At 48.1% G+C, this 19,362-nt stretch overlaps 1 protein-coding gene across 4 annotated transcripts in view; it reads left to right on the plus strand.

The window, feature by feature from the left end:
• Positions 1-18,384, plus strand: part of LOC104145024 (collagen alpha-1(XIII) chain) — a 48,254-nt gene extending 29,870 nt beyond the window's left edge. For 3 of the 4 annotated variants that reach the window (XM_068951194.1, XM_068951195.1, XM_068951196.1), the window contains 11 exons: positions 88-186; positions 833-886; positions 1,680-1,721; positions 2,231-2,257; positions 4,153-4,233; positions 9,024-9,077; positions 9,353-9,406; positions 10,163-10,198; positions 12,784-12,870; positions 17,276-17,314; positions 18,084-18,384. In XM_068951194.1, the coding sequence (XP_068807295.1) occupies positions 88-186; positions 833-886; positions 1,680-1,721; positions 2,231-2,257; positions 4,153-4,233; positions 9,024-9,077; positions 9,353-9,406; positions 10,163-10,198; positions 12,784-12,870; positions 17,276-17,314; positions 18,084-18,086 (576 nt within the window). In that variant the 3' untranslated portion in view covers positions 18,087-18,384. Of the gene's footprint in view, positions 1-87; positions 187-832; positions 887-1,679; positions 1,722-2,230; positions 2,258-4,152; positions 4,234-6,681; positions 6,718-9,023; positions 9,078-9,352; positions 9,407-10,162; positions 10,199-12,783; positions 12,871-13,835; positions 13,914-17,275; positions 17,315-18,083 lie in introns of all 4 variants that reach the window. The other variant, XM_068951193.1, reaches the window with a different exon arrangement.
• The last annotated feature ends 978 nt before the right edge of the window (positions 18,385-19,362 follow it).

A 19,362-nucleotide genomic window follows, 5' to 3' on the forward strand; every position in this document is an offset into this window, starting at 1 on the left:
TTGGACTTGTCCCAGCTCTGTTAATGGTGTCTCTTATGTCTGCCTGGCGTAGTCTTGCAAGAAACGCAAATCTCTCTTGATCCATAGGGTCTTGATGGCCCGACTGGAGAGAAAGGAGAACGAGGTGACCAAGGGATGCCAGGACCATCAGGATTGCCGGGTCCCATTGGACTTCCAGGATTGACAGTAAGAGTGAAAAAGACAGGCTGACCTTTCACACTGGGCAAGAGGAAGCAGTGTAGGGCCAGACACAAGGGGACGTTTCCCAAAGTGCCGAGCGTCTCGGCAGCCTCAGGCCCCTATCTAGGAGTGCCTTAAGAGCCAGGTGCTTAGGTGTCACTGAATATCTGTCAGCTCAGGTCCCCTGCAGCAGGCAAGGGTTCCTCCGGGGAGCTGCTCACAGCATGCAAGCTGGGCGTCTGGTCCTGTTGCTCTCTGGAGGAGCTGAGCTCCTTGCACCACCTGCAGGGCTAAGTCAGCTGAGATGTTTAGTGCTCGCAGCGTCACGCTACTGCTTGCCGTGCTCCCTCTGCTGAAGGCTGTAGTGCAGCAGAGACGGGCCAGGCTACTGCTGGGGAAAGGCAGGCAGAGCTGGCTGGCCCTTCCCTTACACAGCCACTGCTCCCAGAGGCCCAACTCTTTGTCAGGTGCCTCATCTTGAAGTAGAGGTGCAGGAGGGACATGCTCAAGCCATGTTTGCAAAATGCATGCTAGTTTCCCACGCCTCCGTTGGGGAGTTGCTGCTCCACGACATGTGGGTGGCTCTCAGGTGGGCCCTGATGGAGGGAGACTCTAGAGTGCAGCTGGTGGTGACAAGGCCTGTTTTACGCAGGGAGAAAAGGGAGAACCTGGGGAGCGTGGAGACAAAGGAAATCCAGGAGAATCGGTACGTCACCCTTGGCGTTTTCTTTCTGCAAACTCGGCAGCCAGAGAGGGATGATTTGGCAGCAGTGCCACATCCCACCCTTTTATGATACACGTCCTGCACTGAGTACGGGACGCTTCATGTTGTGCGACGGAGTTGCCCACCATCTTTAGCTCCTGATGCCCGTCATTCTTCCATTACGCAAGAACACTGTAGCGCATGACCATTGATCAAAAATGAATTTCTAGGGAAGAAGAGAAGAACATGGAAAGCATAACAAATATCCCCCTGGGCCTTTGTGGTGGAGGGATTTCCTGAACCGTGCTTGCCTGGCTCTAGATATATAGTAACTTTCAGTAGATTTTTGCTTTCATGACTTTGTCCGTTCTCCCCTCAAACTCTTAACTTTTATTACATCCTGCAGCAAGGAGATGCACAGGTTAACAGCACGCTCTCTTTTTGTGCATGGAGCCACCCCCTTTCATACATTTTGAAACTGCTGCCTGCTAGCTGTTAACTTTGTGCTTCCCTGTAGAAAAAGGGATAGTACTGGAAGTGGACCTTTTTCTGAATGTATTTCACTGCTTTCCCTACTCTCAAGTCTCTGCAACTGCCACATAACCCTCGCTAGAGTCCTGCTGGTGCTTCTCAGCTCCTCTGTCCTGGATTGCTGCCACTTGCTGATGTGGGTTGAGGTTTCCAAGCTTGGCAGGACTCAGCTCCACCCTGTGCCCTGCTTCCCCACCGAAAAGTTCCCCTTCGTCTGCTGAGAGCAGCGTGTTATGACAGTGACTTCTCTTGCATTGCTTTTTAGATATCAGGGCCCCCGGGACCCCAAGGCCCACCAGGACCTCCGGTAAGTTTTGAGTGACTCAGCTGAGGAGCAAGGCATAGGGATAGGGTGGGGAAGTGGTTGGGGAGGATGCTGGCTGGAGGTAACCACTGGAGACACTGTGGGGTTAAAGCAGGAATATGCTTAGTACCAAATCCCAAAACCGCCCCTCAGGGTAGGTCAGAGCTATGATGGGCTGCGGAGGTAAAGAGAAGGTTGTGTTAGAGTCTGAGATGAAAGGGAAGGCCGTAGAGAGACGGGATGGGTGGGATTAAAGGGATCAACTGCATAAACGGTCGTAATAGCAAGCCTGGCTCACTGCCAGGTTGTTCTTGGCGAGGGCTTCCTCATTACCAAGCTAGAACAGTACATGAAGTGCCCTTACACAAATAAAAAAGCCTTTGGGCTAAGCATTTGTGTCCTCGGTGTGTCAGGAAATCAAAGCCCTGCATTGCGCAGTGAACTGGGATACCTGAATTTTAAAGCACCCCCTTAAACACTACTCAATGTCTTATTTCTCATCCCAAATACAGGGTCTTCAGGGCCTTCCAGGACCGAAGGTAAGGCTTTAAAACATTGAATAGTGGCGTTTTACTAGAGTGCTCCCAAACGCAACAATTCCTTCGCAGCAACTTTCTAGCTCTCAAACACTTTCTTACCATATTGGTTAGAAGACAAAACCTTCTGAATGTTTTGTTGAGAAGGAAATGGATTAGCAGCACTCATTTTAAGATCAGGAAAAGTGGTCGTTCCCCTCTGTTTTTACCCAGAGAACTGGGAAACCACTGGCCCTTAGAAATCTTCCTGTGAGAATAGGGTTGAAATAGGCTGCTCTTTTTGAAGGACAAAGGTTTGTACTACCATGGGAAGGAAAGTTGGTCATACAGTCCTAAAAAAAAGAGCTCTGTCTTAGAACTGGCCAAGTCTTAAAGCCCTGTAAAAGCTGCTAGAAAAGTGTTCAAGAACTTCACTGTTCTTGGTGATTAGAAACTTTCTAATCCCCAGCTGCCTGTGTTGCTTAGCCTGCACCACTGCCTTGTCTGCAGTAAAGTGGTACATGTTGAAAATTCCCACTCAAATTTGTTTTCCTCTACAAAAGCTGCATTTCCACCCCCCCCCCCCGACATTCTTGGCAAACATTGGAAAACATTTGTACAAAGAGAAATGTGTTAGTTCTTGTGGCTAGGCTTGGCATTTGGCTACCAGCACTACTTGGGTGCTGGAGGGGATGATAAATTTGTCTTGACGGCTCTTTTCTCTAAGTGCTGATTACGGATGCGATCACATGCCTTGCTTGTCTGCAGCTCACTAGCCACCGCTATCTGGTGCCTGGGAAACTCCCGTAAGATGCGGTTGTCTTTGGGGCACGTGCCAGATGAAGCAGGCGAAAGCCTCACGCAGCACAGACAGGATTATAGGCAGGAGTACTGCGCCAATTCCTCCTTGAACAGAGGATCTGTGTAGGCCCAATTAACAGGTGCAATTAGATGTCGGGCGTGCGGAAGGTTTTGTTCCATCCCTGTAACTTGCAATAAAGCTTTCTATAATCATGAGCAAGAGAATTTCCTGCCCCTTGCAACATATTGGAAGTAGGTCAGGTTCTTCTAGGTACGTGCCCAAGTCACAGGCAATATCGCAGGGCAGGATGGGCAGTGCCGCACAGCTGCATAGAAACAAACTGGTGTGCTGGCAGCGTGAGCCAGCAGCGTGGTGTACAAGAGAGTACAGCTCCTAGACTACTTCTTTCTGTGCAGATTTTGAACTTCTGATATTTCTTCTGTTTTAAAATGCAACAAAGGTTTGGTTTTTTTTAAATGCCTTGTGAACTGGAGTGGGGGAAAAAACTTTGGGTTGATGAAAGCATTTTGCCCTTATCAAAATTGAATATTTTCTCTATATTGCCCTATAATTTATAATATAGAATTACAAATATGTAATTGGAAAAGGGAGATGGAATTATTTTTCCAAGGTTTTGAAACGGATGGCTTTACTTGCTCTGAAAGGAGTCTCTTTCCTCCCAGAAAAGACTTCAGTATGTCTTTTCTGTAAAGCTTTTAGACGTTTGTCATTCGTTTCCAACGAGTCCCCATTTTCAAATGTAAAACCAGCCCATCAGATAACTTCCAAAGACTTTGCTACGTGTATTTAACTGACGTTCCTCGCGTTAGCTGGGAGAACGGCACAGAAGGGAGCTCAGTTCCCCTTGACCATCTGTAATCGTGCGCTGGGCCCGAGTCTCCTCTTACTGGCATTGATGTAAAACTGGTGCTGGCAGGCAGGTGGCCTGCCGAGTACTGGTTTTCTTCAGCGCGGGCTGAGAATCGGGCTAAGGCGTTGCTCTCGCTTTGCTCCCCCTTGCGTTCTCTCTGCCGCGTCAGCGCGCTCAGGACGGAGGAATGCTTGTTATATAAGTGGTGTTACGGTGAGTTTATTTTCTGCTCCATCCTTCCTTTAGGGGGAAGCAGGGATTGATGGAATGAAAGGAGAGAAGGGTGTCCAGGGTGAAAAAGGAGACAGAGGGCCACTGGGATTACCCGTAAGTATCCAGGAAGCAAGCGGCGCTTTGCAAGCCAAACTTGCATCAGTTGTAAAAGGATCCCTCAATAAGAGGCATGCGCAGGGATTTGACAGGCAAGAGAAAGATGATCTATAAATAACTGTGCCTTTGCTTCTTAAACTGATAACGTCTCAACTTCTGTACAGAACCTTCACCTTTTAGGTCTGTCAAACAGATCACTGGTCATCTTAGTTCTTGCTGCTTCCAGCAGGCTTGGATGAAACAAGCGGTAGCTTTCGTGTGGGTTCTCTGCAACTGCTCTTCTGGTCTTGCCCGCTGCCCTGACGTGCAGAGATATGCAAAAGTGAAAAGGAAACATCTTCCCAGCAGTTTGTCCCTGGTCCAGGCTTTGTACCAAGGCTTGTGGTGGTTCTGAACGTATGCAGCCTTCGCTCTTCGATACTTTCCTATCACTTCTGCGGTGGAACCTGATGCAGTAGAAGCAGCCTGCCGTGTTCCCTACTGCAAATTCAGTAACGTTAACCTCGAGTTAGTGCACTGCTCAGCTTGGCCAGGAAGAATTTCAGTAGAGTTAGGATGAAGTGGCAGGAGCTTTAGATGCAAACCTGAAGACTTTGCAAATAAAAGGCAGCCAGCTTGTATCTGCTAAAATACCTGCTGTCTGAGACTCGGCAGACAAATGGTAATGAGTTACCGGTAACTTAGTCCCATTCAGTTGCTCTGCCAGCCCTCAAGTTTTCTCTCTTCGTTAAAAAGCACTGATGGCAAAGCACCCTCTTTCCTCTTGCTGAACGCGTTGCCTAGAAGCAAACACTGCAAAGAGCTCATCTTGTGCATTGTGTGACTCTGTCATTGTCACTGGCCTTTGTTTGATCACCCAGATCCCTTGTCCCTGGTTTTGGCTGAAACGTGCATGTCTTTGTTTATAACAGTGTTTTCTTTTTTCGGTTGTGTTTATAGTGGTTATATACCAGGGCCTGGACATGTTTCATCTAACTCCAGGCACTCAGCTGAGCTGTTTCTATCTGGGAGAAAGAGCAAATTAAAAGCTTTCCATGTAAACAGCTATTCCCTGAAGCCCTCTGTGTTATCAGGACAGGATAAGACGGTCCTTGTGATGGTGTGAGCAAAAGATGCCCTGGGAATTACCCAGACAAGCTCATCAGTGTGCAGGGAGTGCCCTGGCTGGTTGTCCTGCAGCGGTGGTTGCCATCAGAAGCTGAGGTCCTGTGCCTGTGTTCCTGCAGTTGGTCTCTTGACCCCCCCACGGTCCAGATGTTTTGAAGTAATTTGGCTTTTCACAATACAGTTCCTGAGCTGTGGAGGGGAGAAAGCTTGCTCAGAAGTGTCGCCTTGGAAAGTATTGTTTGTCGGATCAACAAAGTCGGCCAACTAAGAACCACAGAGAGGGAGCTGTTAGTAAAGTCAGAGACACGGTGGACCTAACATCTGTCTTCAGAGCTACCAGCTCTCCTGATTAGCTCTTCAATGCCTGATCCAGCAGGTTTTCAGTCTGTCAAACTGTAAATGCAACTTAAATACTTCAGTACCTGTTTGGTACCTTCTTCCTGTGAAGACAGGCTTTGTAAAATCCGAGCGCTGAATCTGCTGGCTTTTCATGTGTGACTTAACATCAAGCTCGATGTCAAGCCAGGGTTTCGGCAGCTTTCGGGACAGACTGTCTGCAGTAGCCTTTAGCTTTTCTCTGTACGTGCCTGACAAGCTAAGGAATTGTCATACTGAAGTGGAGGAAAACCTCAGTGTGTTGTATTTATATCCTACCTAAGCTCCCTCTACTGGCCACTGTCAGAGGAGGCACTGGGCTGGATGGACCTCCGGCAGAGCCATTCTCAAGTTTTCTGGACGTGGAAGTTCAGAGCACTAGTGGCTCAGGTAGAAAAGCAACCACTTAATCAGCTGTAACCCTGCACTGGTGATGCTGAGGGAGGAGCTGCCTGTTTTGTCACCCTCCAAACAACAGGCTCTCGCCTCCTCCTTGGGCTAAAGAGGTGCAGAGGGGAGAAAGTCTGCAGATGACTAAGTATGTGCCCTCAGGACCTGGGCTTCTTGGTAGGAGCTTGAAGAACTGAGGCTGGCTCTTCACCGCTTGCAAGCAGCCCAGTGACGGCAGGCCTTGGAGCCCCTGAGGCTCACGTCAGGCGGCGGTGGGGGCACAGAAAGGAGGGAAACTTGCATTTGCAAGGGGGTGTGACAGTTGCAGGTCAATATTACGTGTATTCAGTGCTTCTGTGTTTCTGTTGGTTTGCTTGTAAGTATGATCCCCTGTCCTTGAGACCTGAGTTTTGGTTTATTGCAAGCCTACGTTTGTCTCAAGTCACTGCTTCGCTCCCCTCTCCCTACCCTTCTCCTTCCCCTCCCCACCCGCCTCCCCGTTCCTCCTTGCCTCTTTTTGTTTGTTTTTTTTTTTGTTTTGTGTGTTTTGTTAACCCTGCCCCATCTGTTCAGGGTGCTTCAGGTTTAGACGGCAGGCCTGGACCACCGGTGAGTTCCGTTTCTCCGTTACCCTACGTTCCTCCTCCCCCAATGCTGTGATTTGTCTTGTCTTTTCCACCACAGTCTTGTTTACACCAGGAATAACTGTCTTTTCCCCAAAGCAGGCTTGTGGGGGGTGGGGGTTTAAACTTGGAGAGGGTGAAAGGTGATAGGTCACACGCTTGTCACTTTTGGTAATGTGAATCTGTTGTGATCCTGGGATCACAGCCTACTTATTCTGCTTCGTTAGCTCCGTAACAAGGTGAATGACACTTCTGCATGACCCCACGATGCTCTGCTCTCCTTTCCTCCTTATTGCGAGCAATCTCCATCCTTGCTTGTAGTGTTTTTGCAACAGTAGTTTTCCAGATTTGTCTTAGGCAAATCTGTCCCATGAGCAAAAAGCTTTTGTTGTGCCTTGTTTTCACGCGTGGCAATGGGCCACAGGCACGCTTGCAGGTGCCCCTCTGTAGCCTGAGGAGCGTGTCTCCTCGAGAAGGAGCTGCATCTAAAATACCTTCTGCAAGCAGGACTAGCCATTCCTGTGTCAGCAGCAGGATGCCACACAACTGCAGCAGCTCTGTATGTGCTTTTTTTTCCCCCTCAGCCCCACATACCTGGATGGGTTCTCCAGTTGACTGCATAGGTTTGGGAGGCAGTGACGTCCAAGAGCTGAGCAGGAAGAAGCAAGCTTCCTACCTCGTGTTGCTAACCCTGCATGAGATGAAAGGGAAATAAACTCCTTGTCGCTGAGCTTGTCGGTTTGTCAGATCTGGAGTGAGACTAGTAACACCAACCTGGTTCCACAAAGCATTCTGCTGTTCTTGGGCAAACGCTGTTAAACAAGGGCCAAACACTTTTAACCAGTCTTAGACTGTACGTGGGCAATACATGATTTCCTAAGTGGCCACTTACAGAACAAACGAACAAAAAACTGATTTCCCCGTCTGGAAATAATTCAGCTGCTCTATAGCTTCTAAACTGAACCTGAATGACAGCTAATCTGCTCCTTTGCTTTGGGAAGTGGTAGATGTATTTTTATAAGTGTGCACGTGGTATCTTGGTATATTTCATGCTTTAAGTGATCTGAAAATGATGCAAGTGTGCAGGCAATAGAAGTTTCCATGACTTAAATTTCTGTGCATGCCTCTAAGGAGAGCATGGTTTTTCTCCCTTGCTCTGATGCATCAAAATTGTGTGTGCTGCATGAACTACTTCTCCGCTTACATTCTGCAGATTTTGACTTCTAAAAGTTCTCCTGACCCACAAGTCCTTCCACACAACTCAGAAGGGTTACGTTGGTGACTAGGGATTGTGAGCTCTCAGTGAACTCTCGAGCCCCTTTAATAGCAGAAATAAGGAACAGAAGGCAGCACTTGATTTAGAGTGCAGAATGTGAGCAGGGAGAATGTGAGACGCCATCTAACGCAGAACGCTCCAGTCCAGGTTTCGCGGGTGTCTACACAGGGTTGAATCTGCCTGCCTCTGGCCTTGAGGCAATGCGACCCTTTTCTGAGCCAGAAGGCCTATAGACTGTTGTGTGCATTAAAGATGAGCTTTCTCTGGGATAACTTCTCAAAGCCAAAGCAAGTCTCAGCGCTGCTAGGATGTTTGGTATGCTAGAAGGAGGTGGCCCTTGTATCAAAGGGTGAGCAAAAAGATTGCTTTTTCATGTTAGCGTGGCTGAGAGCCTGGTGGAGTGGCATAAATGGCAAAAAGGGAACAGGACTTGGGAATGAATGATACCCCTCTTGATTTGCATCTGTGTATGTATGCATCTGCATTCATCTTTGCAGCATGGTGTCTTTCAACCTGCATGACTGGCTGCCTTCGCACCAAGTAATGCAAATTCTTTCATTTTTGCTCAACTCAACTGAATTGAGGGAGGGGAAGGGAACGAGGAAACAAAGAAACAAAAACTGCTTGTCATATATTTAAATAGCCTTTATTCTGCCACAGCTTTCAGCTTTGTCTGTAATATAAACTGGAGGGGGAAAAAAAATTCATCCGTGGGCTACTGGTAGAAATGCAAGCTGTACCCATTGTCAAGGCATAGCTTCAAAATTAAAAATAAAGCTCTGTAAAATGGTGCTGGTGTGAATCAATGCAGCAGTTCCCCCATTCCTCTAATTGCACATAGCAGCTTCTTCAAACCCATCACCAACCCTGAAAGCTGTAGTGGTGCTAGACACCTTCCGTCATTGGACTGTCCTTCCTAGCTGTGCTTTTTTCCTAAAGGAGCTGCACTGTCTCATGGCTTTAAGGAGGCCTGAGAGTAAAAATGGCCTGATGTGTTTTTCTTCCTGCGATTACAGGGTACTCCAGGACCAAGTGGGGTTTCGGGACCAGCAGGACCAAAAGGCGAAAGGGTGAGTTAGCTTAAAAACTAACTGCTCTGCAGCTTCTTTGAAGATAACCCAGCCCCTTAGGGTAGAGAAGCTCTAGGTCTTTCTAGGAGCTGGGATTTTTCCCTCCCGTGCATGTAAGATGCTCAGCTGGGCCTCTGATTTTTAAGTGCCTTGTTCTTGGCCTTTGAAAGGGTTGTCTTTACATTTCCTATGCAGTGTTGCTGTAGCCATGGCTGTGCTGTCTGCCCAGACTGTATGGGATTGTAACAATTTCTACTCTTTTGTCTCCATTTCAGGGCAGTAAAGGAGATCCTGGAGTTGTAGGACCAATGGGGCCAGCAGGGCTTCCTGTAAGTATGGGAGCACTCGGGATTTCTGTCACCTCCGGTGCCTCCCTCCTTCCCATGGTTGACAGCTTAAGGTGCTGCTGTAATTCGGCATTTGTGCTTGCAGCTAGGCTGGGTAGCTCATACAACCAAAGTTATGAGCTTCAGTTCCCTAGAGGAGCAACAGGAAGAGCTGAGTGGCTTCAGAGCAGTGATTCAGAATGAGAGGGGTGAAGCTGACATTGTGAAGCTGTTAATTCACTCTGGTCCTCAGATTACCAAAAGAAGCTGCGTGGGGCTCACAGGATATGTATTTTAATCTAAATTGCTGCTGTTGAGCACATCTGCTCCATTTACATTTCCACAGCTGCCTGCCTGCCCTCCAAATTGCTGAGAAGGCCCTGTCTTGTCATCAGAGTGACACAAGGTGCTTTTGAAGTAACTCCCATGGTTTGGGATTATTTTTGCAAAATGGGGCCACAGTCTTGGAACTGTAGCTTCAAGCGATCGTGGAGCTGCTTCATCATAGATAGAGAAGTTCGCTGGTTCTTTTAGAGACTATTTCTGCCTGAAGAAACCAGCCTGGATGGTCTAATGGAGATGAGATCTGCAGAAGTGCGGTGGTGTTTTTTGTTCGTTTTTTTTTTTTTTAAACCCTAAAGCAATTGATATAGATAGAAAAAATGGGCAAACTGTGGAGCAAATGCTTCTTTTTGACTGGGCGTACAACAAGACCTATATGTTTTAAAACATGTCTCCTTTCTTACTGATGTGTTTCAGGGTTTACAAGGCCTACCTGGTGACAGAGGAATCCGGGTAAGTTACCAGGCAAACTCCTTGTGTGTGATTACTAATGCCTTCACACAGGGGTAGAATGGTTGATGTCTGAGCAGCCTGAAGATAGCTAACGTGTAATTCTGTCTGCTAAACCTTCAGAGAAGTAACTTTATGAACGTGTATTTTATAAGGTGATACCTGTAGTTTGTCATCTAGGCCATCGTGGTACGTCTATCTGAAAGATACAGAGGGATCTGCTAAGGTGTTCGTTGTTGCCGTAGCTCTGTTCTCACCGAGGTATAGGTGAGAACATGAGTATCCATGTCTCCATGGATAGCAGAGTTAGGCCAACATGGCCTACTTTGGGAAGTCTCGCTTACCCGCTTACTGACGTGTGTAAGGACTCCCATGAGAATTAATTGAGGTGGAGGCAGCAAATCTTATTACGTTACTCTTAAATTCCCCCTAAAGTCTGAAAAAGAATGCTGGCCTCTAGCAAACGCTCTTCCAGAGAATCGGGAAGATGGAAATTTGGACAAGATGACTTAAATTCATAAACCTTAAAGAATCAGACATGCAGTCTCCTCAGGCTTTGCCCTGAGTGGATGTGATCGATGAAGAGCTGGGTCCTCCGTGGACAACCAATTGTGTGAATGGTTGTGTTTCTATCGCCTGTGTTATAGAAAAGATAAACATGACCAAAACACATATTTAAGCACCTTGCTTTTTCATCAGGCTTTCAACAACCTACAAGGAATGTCTTGTTTGTTAAAACTCTGAATCTTTTTGATAACAGCAGCTGAGACCTAGTCGAATACAATTTATATTTGCAAATATAAATGGCTTCTTGAGATTATAGTCTTAAAGACTATAACCGCATAAATATGTCAGGCAGTTCAATATAGTACATACGTGCATGTACTCATATACATGTATGCATGTATACTTTCTCTTCATAAGACTCTGGTATCACCTAAATTTATCTGAAAATATAAAGTTTTATGGTGCATGTGCACACGCAGTAATTTCATGATATGAATTTGTTTTTTATACGTAGTGAATGTTCTCTGTCCTTATTTGCAATGTATTTCTGATCTTAGTCTGCATAGACGGGCAGTTTTGAAAAGCAGTAGCCAATCGGCATCTTAAACTAGGGGAGAAAGGTCCAAGTTTCATGGTAGTTCCAGAGTTCTCCCCTTTTTTAATCGTTCCATTTCTGGCTTTGCTGCTTAACTTCCTCTTTGCTTTACTGCGATGCATTTTGCTTTGTTTTCTTTGTATGGCTTCTAAATAGAAAAATAACCTTAGCAGAATTTCTTGACTTTTTCAGTTGGTTTTTTTTATCTAGAGGAAGGGGGTCTTCGCAGACTGTGAGCAAGCCCCTTATTCCTACCGGAGTTAAAATAAATAATACAGCGCGGGCTCCCTGGGGCACGCTCGGCCACCGCCCTGGCTGGCTGAGAGCCTCAGCGGAAGCGAGGCACGGTCTCGCCCGAGGTAACGGACGGCAAAAATGGGGCGCCGCTCCGTCAGGCTCCCAGCCGGGGTGCCGCGCTCCTCCCGGGAGCCTTCCGGCTGCCCCGGGCCGAGCGGCGCTTTGCCGCTGCCCTGCGCGTGGGGGGACGCGCCGAGGCAACCCAGCTGAAAAAGGGGGAATGCTGACTGTGTGCTAGCGAGCTGATATCTTCGCTCTTGGTTTAATGTCTGTATTTTTTTTTTTCTTGTGTGTGTGTGTCTTCCTTGCTCCTACAGGTCCACCTTTGTCCCCTTTATCCCTTCCTCCTCTTCTGCCTTTCTTCCCGGTTCCTTCCTCCTCCCTGCAGAGCAACCCATGCTGCATTTTCCTGGATTATCCTTTCTGCTCCAGTGCTTGGTTCGGGGTGATTTCTCCTCATTGCCTCTCCTCTCCCATCCATTTCTCTTGCCAGCTTTGAGTGTAACACACTTTTTTTTAAAAGAGAAGAAACAGCAACCTGTGCTGCCTGAATTTATTCCTTAATTCCTTTAACCCTCCCCACAAGGACCCTAAATTCAATTCCTTGCACCGCAGCCCCTTTCCCTGTTCTATGCTCAGCAGCTTTAAATCCCTCTTCTATATGGCACAGAAAGATTTGGTATAGATCTAACATAAATGCGCAGCGGTAGCCTGCCCGTGGCCCCGGCCGGCTGTAGGCGCTACCGTCCCTTGGCGAGGAGGGGCAGCGGGACACCCGGGCGTTTCCTCGGGTCCTAATGCTGCCCCTGCACGAGGAAGCAAACGGCGTTCAGTGAACAGTTCAAGGGGAAGCGTTTAAAAATATTGCTGTGGATCCCTTTAGGAAGGGCGACGCAGAGTAGCGAAGAAGGAGTCGAGGCCAGCTATCCTTTTGATGTGCGGTCCTTACAGTCTCTCAGTGTGGGACTTGAGCAATAGCTAATGTTTATACAGCTCAGTAAAGGAGGTCATAGCTCCCTACATTGTCTTCTTTTAAGAGCATCTTGAATGAATGAAGATTTCTCCCCTTTTAAGATGTTTCCTAAATGTTTATCCTTTTTTTTTAAACTATTGCTGACATATGTTTGAAATGGATGATCCTAAAGCTTTTGTATGTTCTTTTTTTCTTGGACTAAACTATTATTTACAGGGGGAGAGGGGCAAGAAAGGCTCTAGAGGGTCTAAAGGGGATAAGGGAGACCAAGGAGCGCCTGGATTAGATGCACCCTGTCCGTTGGTATGTTCTGTTTTATCTAATGTATTGCTTTAAGATTTGTTGATGGGGAAGAAAGAAGGAAATCATAACATAAACAATGGTCTTGCAAAAGCATAACACTCGGATAAGGCCCAGGCTGGTTCCCACCGCTGTCTGCGGCAGAGCTGCTTGCTTCAGTGGCAGACCGCCGATGCTCGAGTGACCGTGGTTATATTCCTTCCTCTTCAGAAGCTCCCAACGGTTTGGGGCACATGGCCGAGTGCCATGTGCCGGGAGCCCAGGGCTTTCTCCTCCGCGGATAGAGCCCTGGGTCTCCCTGGCTGCTAGATATGGCTCTTCTCTGGAAATGTTTAGTGTCTACGTAACGCAGCGAAACCTGAATGCTGTTCTTGTTGCCTGGGAAATAACGGCCAGCTGATGCGGTCACCTGCGAATGACACGGGGCCCTCGAGCCGCCGTACCCAGAGGGAAAGCAAAGCTCGGTTGTTTGGAGTGGGATGTATTTCTGTCAAAAGTTATTTTGCCTATAAATCCTAGGCAAGTGAATAAATACACTTATGAACGTGTAAACACTTTTGTCTAAACTCCTAAGCTGCAGTGAGCATGCTGCAAAAAAACCCTGTAGTATGGTCGTAAATCCCAGGAGCACTTGTGCCCCCTGCGTCTTGAGACGTAGCTGCTTGGGTTTCCTTGGGAGGATAGCAACAGCAGGTGACTTCAAAGGCGAGGAATCATCGTTCCTGTCCTCCCAGGCTTAACTCAGCTGGCGAAGCCTCTCCTGGCTTGTAGATTATAGAAAAATGGAAAGGAAACTGCTGCTACTGGTCATGCAGAGAAACCAAAACCGAAGACAGCGTCCATCTGTATTCTGGGTACGCGGCCAGAGCGCCCCGTGGCAGCCCAGGACACGACCGAGCCTCTCCTGCCGTGACGTGGAAGCGGCTGGCATTAACTGAAATAACGATAGTGGTTGATTTCATAAACAGGGCCTCCGAGGTTTTAAAGGCGAGAAGGGTGAGCCGGGGTTACCTGGGCTGGACGGGCTGGATGCCCCATGCCCATTGGTATGGCGTACCTTCCCTTTCCTGCACGGTTCGCTTTGCTTTGCGCTCGCTGCCTCCGGCTAGCTGCACGCCTTGGAAAGAGCCGCCGCTCCCTTCCTTACCTGTCCTGTCCCCGTGCCGCTTGTGCCCGAGAACGGTCCCTTCCCCGCATGCGGCGATTCCCAGCCGCTCTCAGCGCTGCTTTGGGGTGTGAGCGAGGGGTGGGGGGGAAAACATAGCAGGGATGAGGGTTTATTTGAAACTGCTTCTTTTCTGCCTTCGCCTTCAGAGCTTTTGTTAGACTGACGCAGGAGCACGTGCCTCTGCAGCGGCTTGGCTTTGTGGCAGGGGCCGAAGACGCTCGCGTTCCTCGTTCGCTCCGTTTGCAAGTGCTCGCGGGGGGCTAGCGCAGTCTGGCGCCTCTCTGAACAGTCACCCCCTGCCTTTTGAACCCGAGAGACAGGATAGCTGCGCCGCCTCACTTAGAGGTGTTGGATGCCATCCGCAACGGATGTGATTTCAGCTGGCTCCTTCAACTAGCTGTAAAAATACATCCCAAGGAGAAAGGAGGGGGGGGGAAAGCCATATTTCATCTGCAAGGACTTTGTTTGTTCCCTGAGGAAATTAGCCCTGAAATTGCCATTAGAAGCCTTCGTTAGTTGACCGCTGCGAAGAGCTAACGTCCCGGTTCCTCCCGGCCTTCTCTCCTACCCCTGCTTTCATTTTCGCGTCGGGCAGAGCGACTGCCCGTGCTGCGGAGGTGACTGCTTGCAAAGTCGCAGTTGCTGCGCTGTGAATTCTGGGTGTAATACAAAGAAACTCTTCTCCTGTTCCCGCAGGTGAAGTCCTACTCCCCCAACCAGTGTAAGAAGGAAAAGAACCCCTGAGCCGTGCCTTTTGCCTCCCGCTAAGGACGGGTTTCTAGGGAACCGTTTTTGGCTATACAACGCACCTAATTTTACAGGTGCAAGGTTTCTACCAGTGCCCCAAATAAGCTGCCTGTCTTCTGTTTGTCCCTGCTCTCTCTTAGGACTTATCCTGTGTAGCCACATGAGAATGCACCCCTATTTTCGTACCTATTTTTGTTAAGGGAAACTTGCCAGAAAATGGAGTGAAATAGAGATGCCACTTTATACACATATACATAGTGTTCTGGCACGCAAGCTAGCCTGGGAACTTGAATAAGCATGGTTTTTGATCCAACTAGGTTAAAAGCTTGGCATCCCACTGACGCATCCGTGTGCATAACTGCTACGGCGCCCATGAACTAATGCCTCGTAAATCTGAGATATGTGGAGTGAGACGTGGACTGAAATCCTCCGTACTAATACGCACGTCACACTTCCGTTCTCGGCAAATTAGCCTGCAACAAACACTTCCTTGTGACCCTGGTCTTCCTCTGATGCCTGAAGCGTAACTCTCTGGCGCCCTGTTCCTTCGTACACCTAACTTTCCTTTTCTCCCTGCACCGCGCTACACCAGTCGTTCCTACCACCACCGGTGTACCAAGGGCCGTGCCACAACTTACCCCGCGCTTCACCCGTAACTCTGTTCCCGCGCGGTGGAAGGTGAGGGGGGAGCGTGGGAGGAAGCGTGGCGAGGAGAGCACGCTCCAAGACGTGCCTTCAGCAAGCGATACGGTTCTAGCGGCACGGCAGCAGGCAGCTCCTCGGTCCCTTGGAAGGGTATCTCCTGTAAATAGTTCCTCTCAATGTACTGGTATGCGTTTGCTTCTCTGCTTTCTTTTTTCCTCCCCCCCCCTTCTCAAGTGAGATGATATGCTCGGCAGCTTTCTCAGGCAGCGCTGGCGGAAGTAAGAACCGAGTCAGTTGGCTGAAGAAAGGGGCCTGCATCATGCTTTGTATAACTTCACTGCCTGCAGTTGAGGTCCCTTGAAGGGACAGCAACAGCTCAGCAGTTGTTTTTTAAAGCAGAGGAAATCTGTTCCCTAGTGTCAATGTCCTTTGTCTGCCTTTTAGGAGTTGAACGGACTAGGCACAATAATTTCTTCGTGGGATTCTCTGTGCAGCCTTTAGGGTGGCAATGAGTCAGGGTCTTGCCAAAGCCCCTGAGAGCACCAAACCCAATGTCTCCAATGCTCACTGCATGCAAACCAGGCTGCTTTGTTTTCAGCACGAATCACAGAACAACATGGTCCTAGAGGGCCAGAGTTACCTCCACCTGTCCTGTCTTGTTGGATTAGAGATACCACGGGTGCTACTAAGCCCTGATTGTACCCAGCTGCCCTCATCCAGTGTGCTGGGGAGGAGCTGGCAGCAGAGCCTGCTAGGGAACGGGTGTCATGCTAGAGCAGGACAGACAAACACCAACTACGCGTCCCGCCACGGACCGCTCTTTGCCCAGGTCCTGACCAGGTCTGCGACGTGCAGCTCTCGCACGCGCTATGCAAGGACGCAGCATCCCAGGAAGGCGCTGCAGCCGTGGCGCGTGCCCTGGGAGATTTGACAGAAGGGATTTCCTGAGGGACGCCTGTGTCCAGAACTAGGGATGGCAATCCAGCCGCGATGGCATAAGCAGCGCAGCTGCCTTGCAGTTCGGCTGGTCCGACTTGCGTTTCTTCCGTCGTTACGCGAGTAATTAACTGAGGCACCCAAGTCAGAATCGCCATCTGCCTGAGCTGCTGCTGTGACCAGCGAAAGGGCGTTTCAGCTCTTCCGTAGCCTGAATCACTTCGTGGAGGTTTCTGCTGTTGTCAGTAGCTACAGGAGGCCTCAGACAATCTCCTTAACTGAGATGCTCGGGTGAGCTGAGAAAAATTCGTTTTTTAACGATAAAGCGCAGGGCCCTTTAACACACAGGGCTGTGTGTGGTTGTTTTTTTCTTTTTCTTTTCTTTTTTTTTTTTTTCCCTTCCTCCAGACCCTCCTCGAGTTCACACTGCATCTGGGATTTGCTTGGCCTTCTTATGCCAGGCATGACAGTTCACCTCGGTGTTATGATTTGGAGTCAAGCATGACAGCACAAACCAGCCATCTCACACCTCCCCCTGCCAGCTTCCTGCAATATTTTTCTGGTTGAATGGGAGCTCTTATGCTCCCCCCTTTCCTTAAGGGAAGCCTGGCTAAACGCCTTCCTCGAAGAGGAAGGAGAACAGGATGTGCATAAGCCTAAGGGCCTCCTTTCTGCATAGCCTGCAGAAAAATCCCCACCTCTTCAGCCCCAGCCTTTGACTCAAGCTGGACTAACTACTTCAGCCAGAAGTCGGGGTCACTCCAAGTGGGGGAGGAATATATTTCAGACTATTCCTCCCACCCTGACTCAGATGGTTTGTTGCAGCTGTAATAGTTAACCCGTTCCTTCTTTCCTGAGTCTCTGCACTGTTTTCCATGTCCTAAAGTGCCATTTCACTCATCTCTTTTGCAGGGAGAAGATGGCCTGCCAGTTCAAGGCTGCTGGAATAAGGTAAAATAACCCTGGAAACGTTGTGACTATGCTCAGTTGGTAGTGCTACAAGTCTGGCTGATGTTTTTCTATGAGTGTGGCTAAGAGCAAAATAGGTGTGGAGGCATGCAGTGGTTTTCCAAGACCAGACCTCTGAAAAGCAGCCAGCAAAGCTCTCCATCTTGTTTGTACGTTGCTGCTCAGTTTTATGGGCTTAAAAAAAAAAAAAAGAGAGAATGGTGTTTGTGGTCTTGGAGCTGTCTGGCCTTGTGTTGATGCTGGCACAAAAGTTAGATTTTCACCTGATATAGCAGAGAGCCAACTCTGGCACCAGCATGCAGGGAGCTGGCATACCGCAGGTAGTGCAGCTACCACCGGCTGCTGCTGGGAGCAAGGCAGAGACACACCTCAATGTATAAGCAGCTCTCAAGAGAGCTGAAATTTAGCTTTCAGCAGAGCTGCTTAGCTGCGGCTGGATGCTCCTGCCCTCCACGCTCTCCACCTACCTTACCTGCTGCGTGCATTAACGCAAAGCCCACAAGCCGTAACGGTAAGAAGGAAGTGGAGGTGAGGAGTCAGCCCAGATTGTCCCAGGAAAGCAAAAAGGTCATCTGCTGAGATCCAGCACCCTTTCCTTTCCTGTTGGCGACCCTCGAGCCAGCTCCCCTAATGCTGCCCTGCTGCCTTTCCACCCCATGAAAGGGTCCTTCCCCCCTGCTGAACTGTCCCTAACACCTTGTTAGTGAATTGTCACTAACACCCGTTTATGGGTTTGTGTTTTTTTTTGCAGTGATGGTTCTAACCCTGGACTGGCCTGTGTGTGTTACTGTACATAGGATATTTATTTTTATACAGTGTTCTTCTCTGAAATGCCAGAAGTTATGCGTTTTTACAAATTATCAAGAGGCTGCATATTTTTTTGTACAGAAAATACTAAATCCCCCTTCCTGCTCATTTGTCAGTTCTCTGTATAATTCTATGTCTGCATTATGCTTGTTTTGTCATGGAGTACAGCTGTAATATTTACATGATATTTGTGCACACGTGATGAATATTGGACCTTAAATAAATTATTGCATTAAAAGTGCCCAGAGGAACTGTCCTGTATATGTTAAAGGTCACTTTCATTTTTCAAGCTAGAATCATTCAAGAATGTTTCAAAACATGATGTATTTTTATTAAACTGAAACATTAACAATTCTTGATGACTAAATTATGGTATTGCTGGAGAAATTCACGATAGCCACTAAAAAAAAAAAGTTAGAGATTCCGCGATTAGTTATCGAACAAGATCAGACTCAGACCGCCAAGTGCAACCTCCCAGCACTTCCTCTAGAGGATGCTCCTTGGCTATGCAGGAAAGGCAACATCATTCGCAGAGAACGCACAAAGAGAATTTCTTAATCCCTTGACGCTGGCTAAAACGGAGTACCTCCCGTTATCAGTTAGTTGGCTGGAATAACCCTCATGACGAATTCGCCCAGGTCAGCAAGGAATTCAAACATCTGTCTAAGCTGTACGCCTGCAAGTAGCTTGGTTAAAGCCTCGTTTAAAATTAAGCATATGGCAGAGTAGCAGGATGATGTCTTGATGAACGCTTATTAGATAAACCACTCCACAGGGCTCTCTTGATGCTAACCAAAGGTGCATGCAAATCTGCAGAGTGTGTCGCTGTAATTTGCATGTGCAGATCTTAATTACCTTTCTTGGCCTACCTTTGTTAATGTCTCAAGCCTAAATTACCTGTCAAGAAAAATCGTATTAGCAGATTGATGGGAACATCACAAAATATATTTTTCTTAGAAAATTAGCAAAAGAGTGGAAGTCTATAAAAGACCTAAATCTATTCCCAAAAACATATCCATTTTCCTTGGCTCTTCACTTAAGGGCGAAAGACAGTTTGCAACCGTGAATTTTCAGGGAGAAACACAAGCAGTAATTCGTTAATTATCCTGATCCACTAAAATCATGTTCTTTGCATAAGCTTTGCCACTGTGAAAGGAGTTCAGCAATGCAGCTGTGTAGATTTTGTAGTTTTTTTTTCTTTTTTTTACGGCTCCTGCAGTGCT

Source organism: Struthio camelus, chromosome 7 (genome assembly GCF_040807025.1).
Source record: "Struthio camelus isolate bStrCam1 chromosome 7, bStrCam1.hap1, whole genome shotgun sequence".
NCBI lineage: Eukaryota > Metazoa > Chordata > Aves > Struthioniformes > Struthionidae > Struthio > Struthio camelus.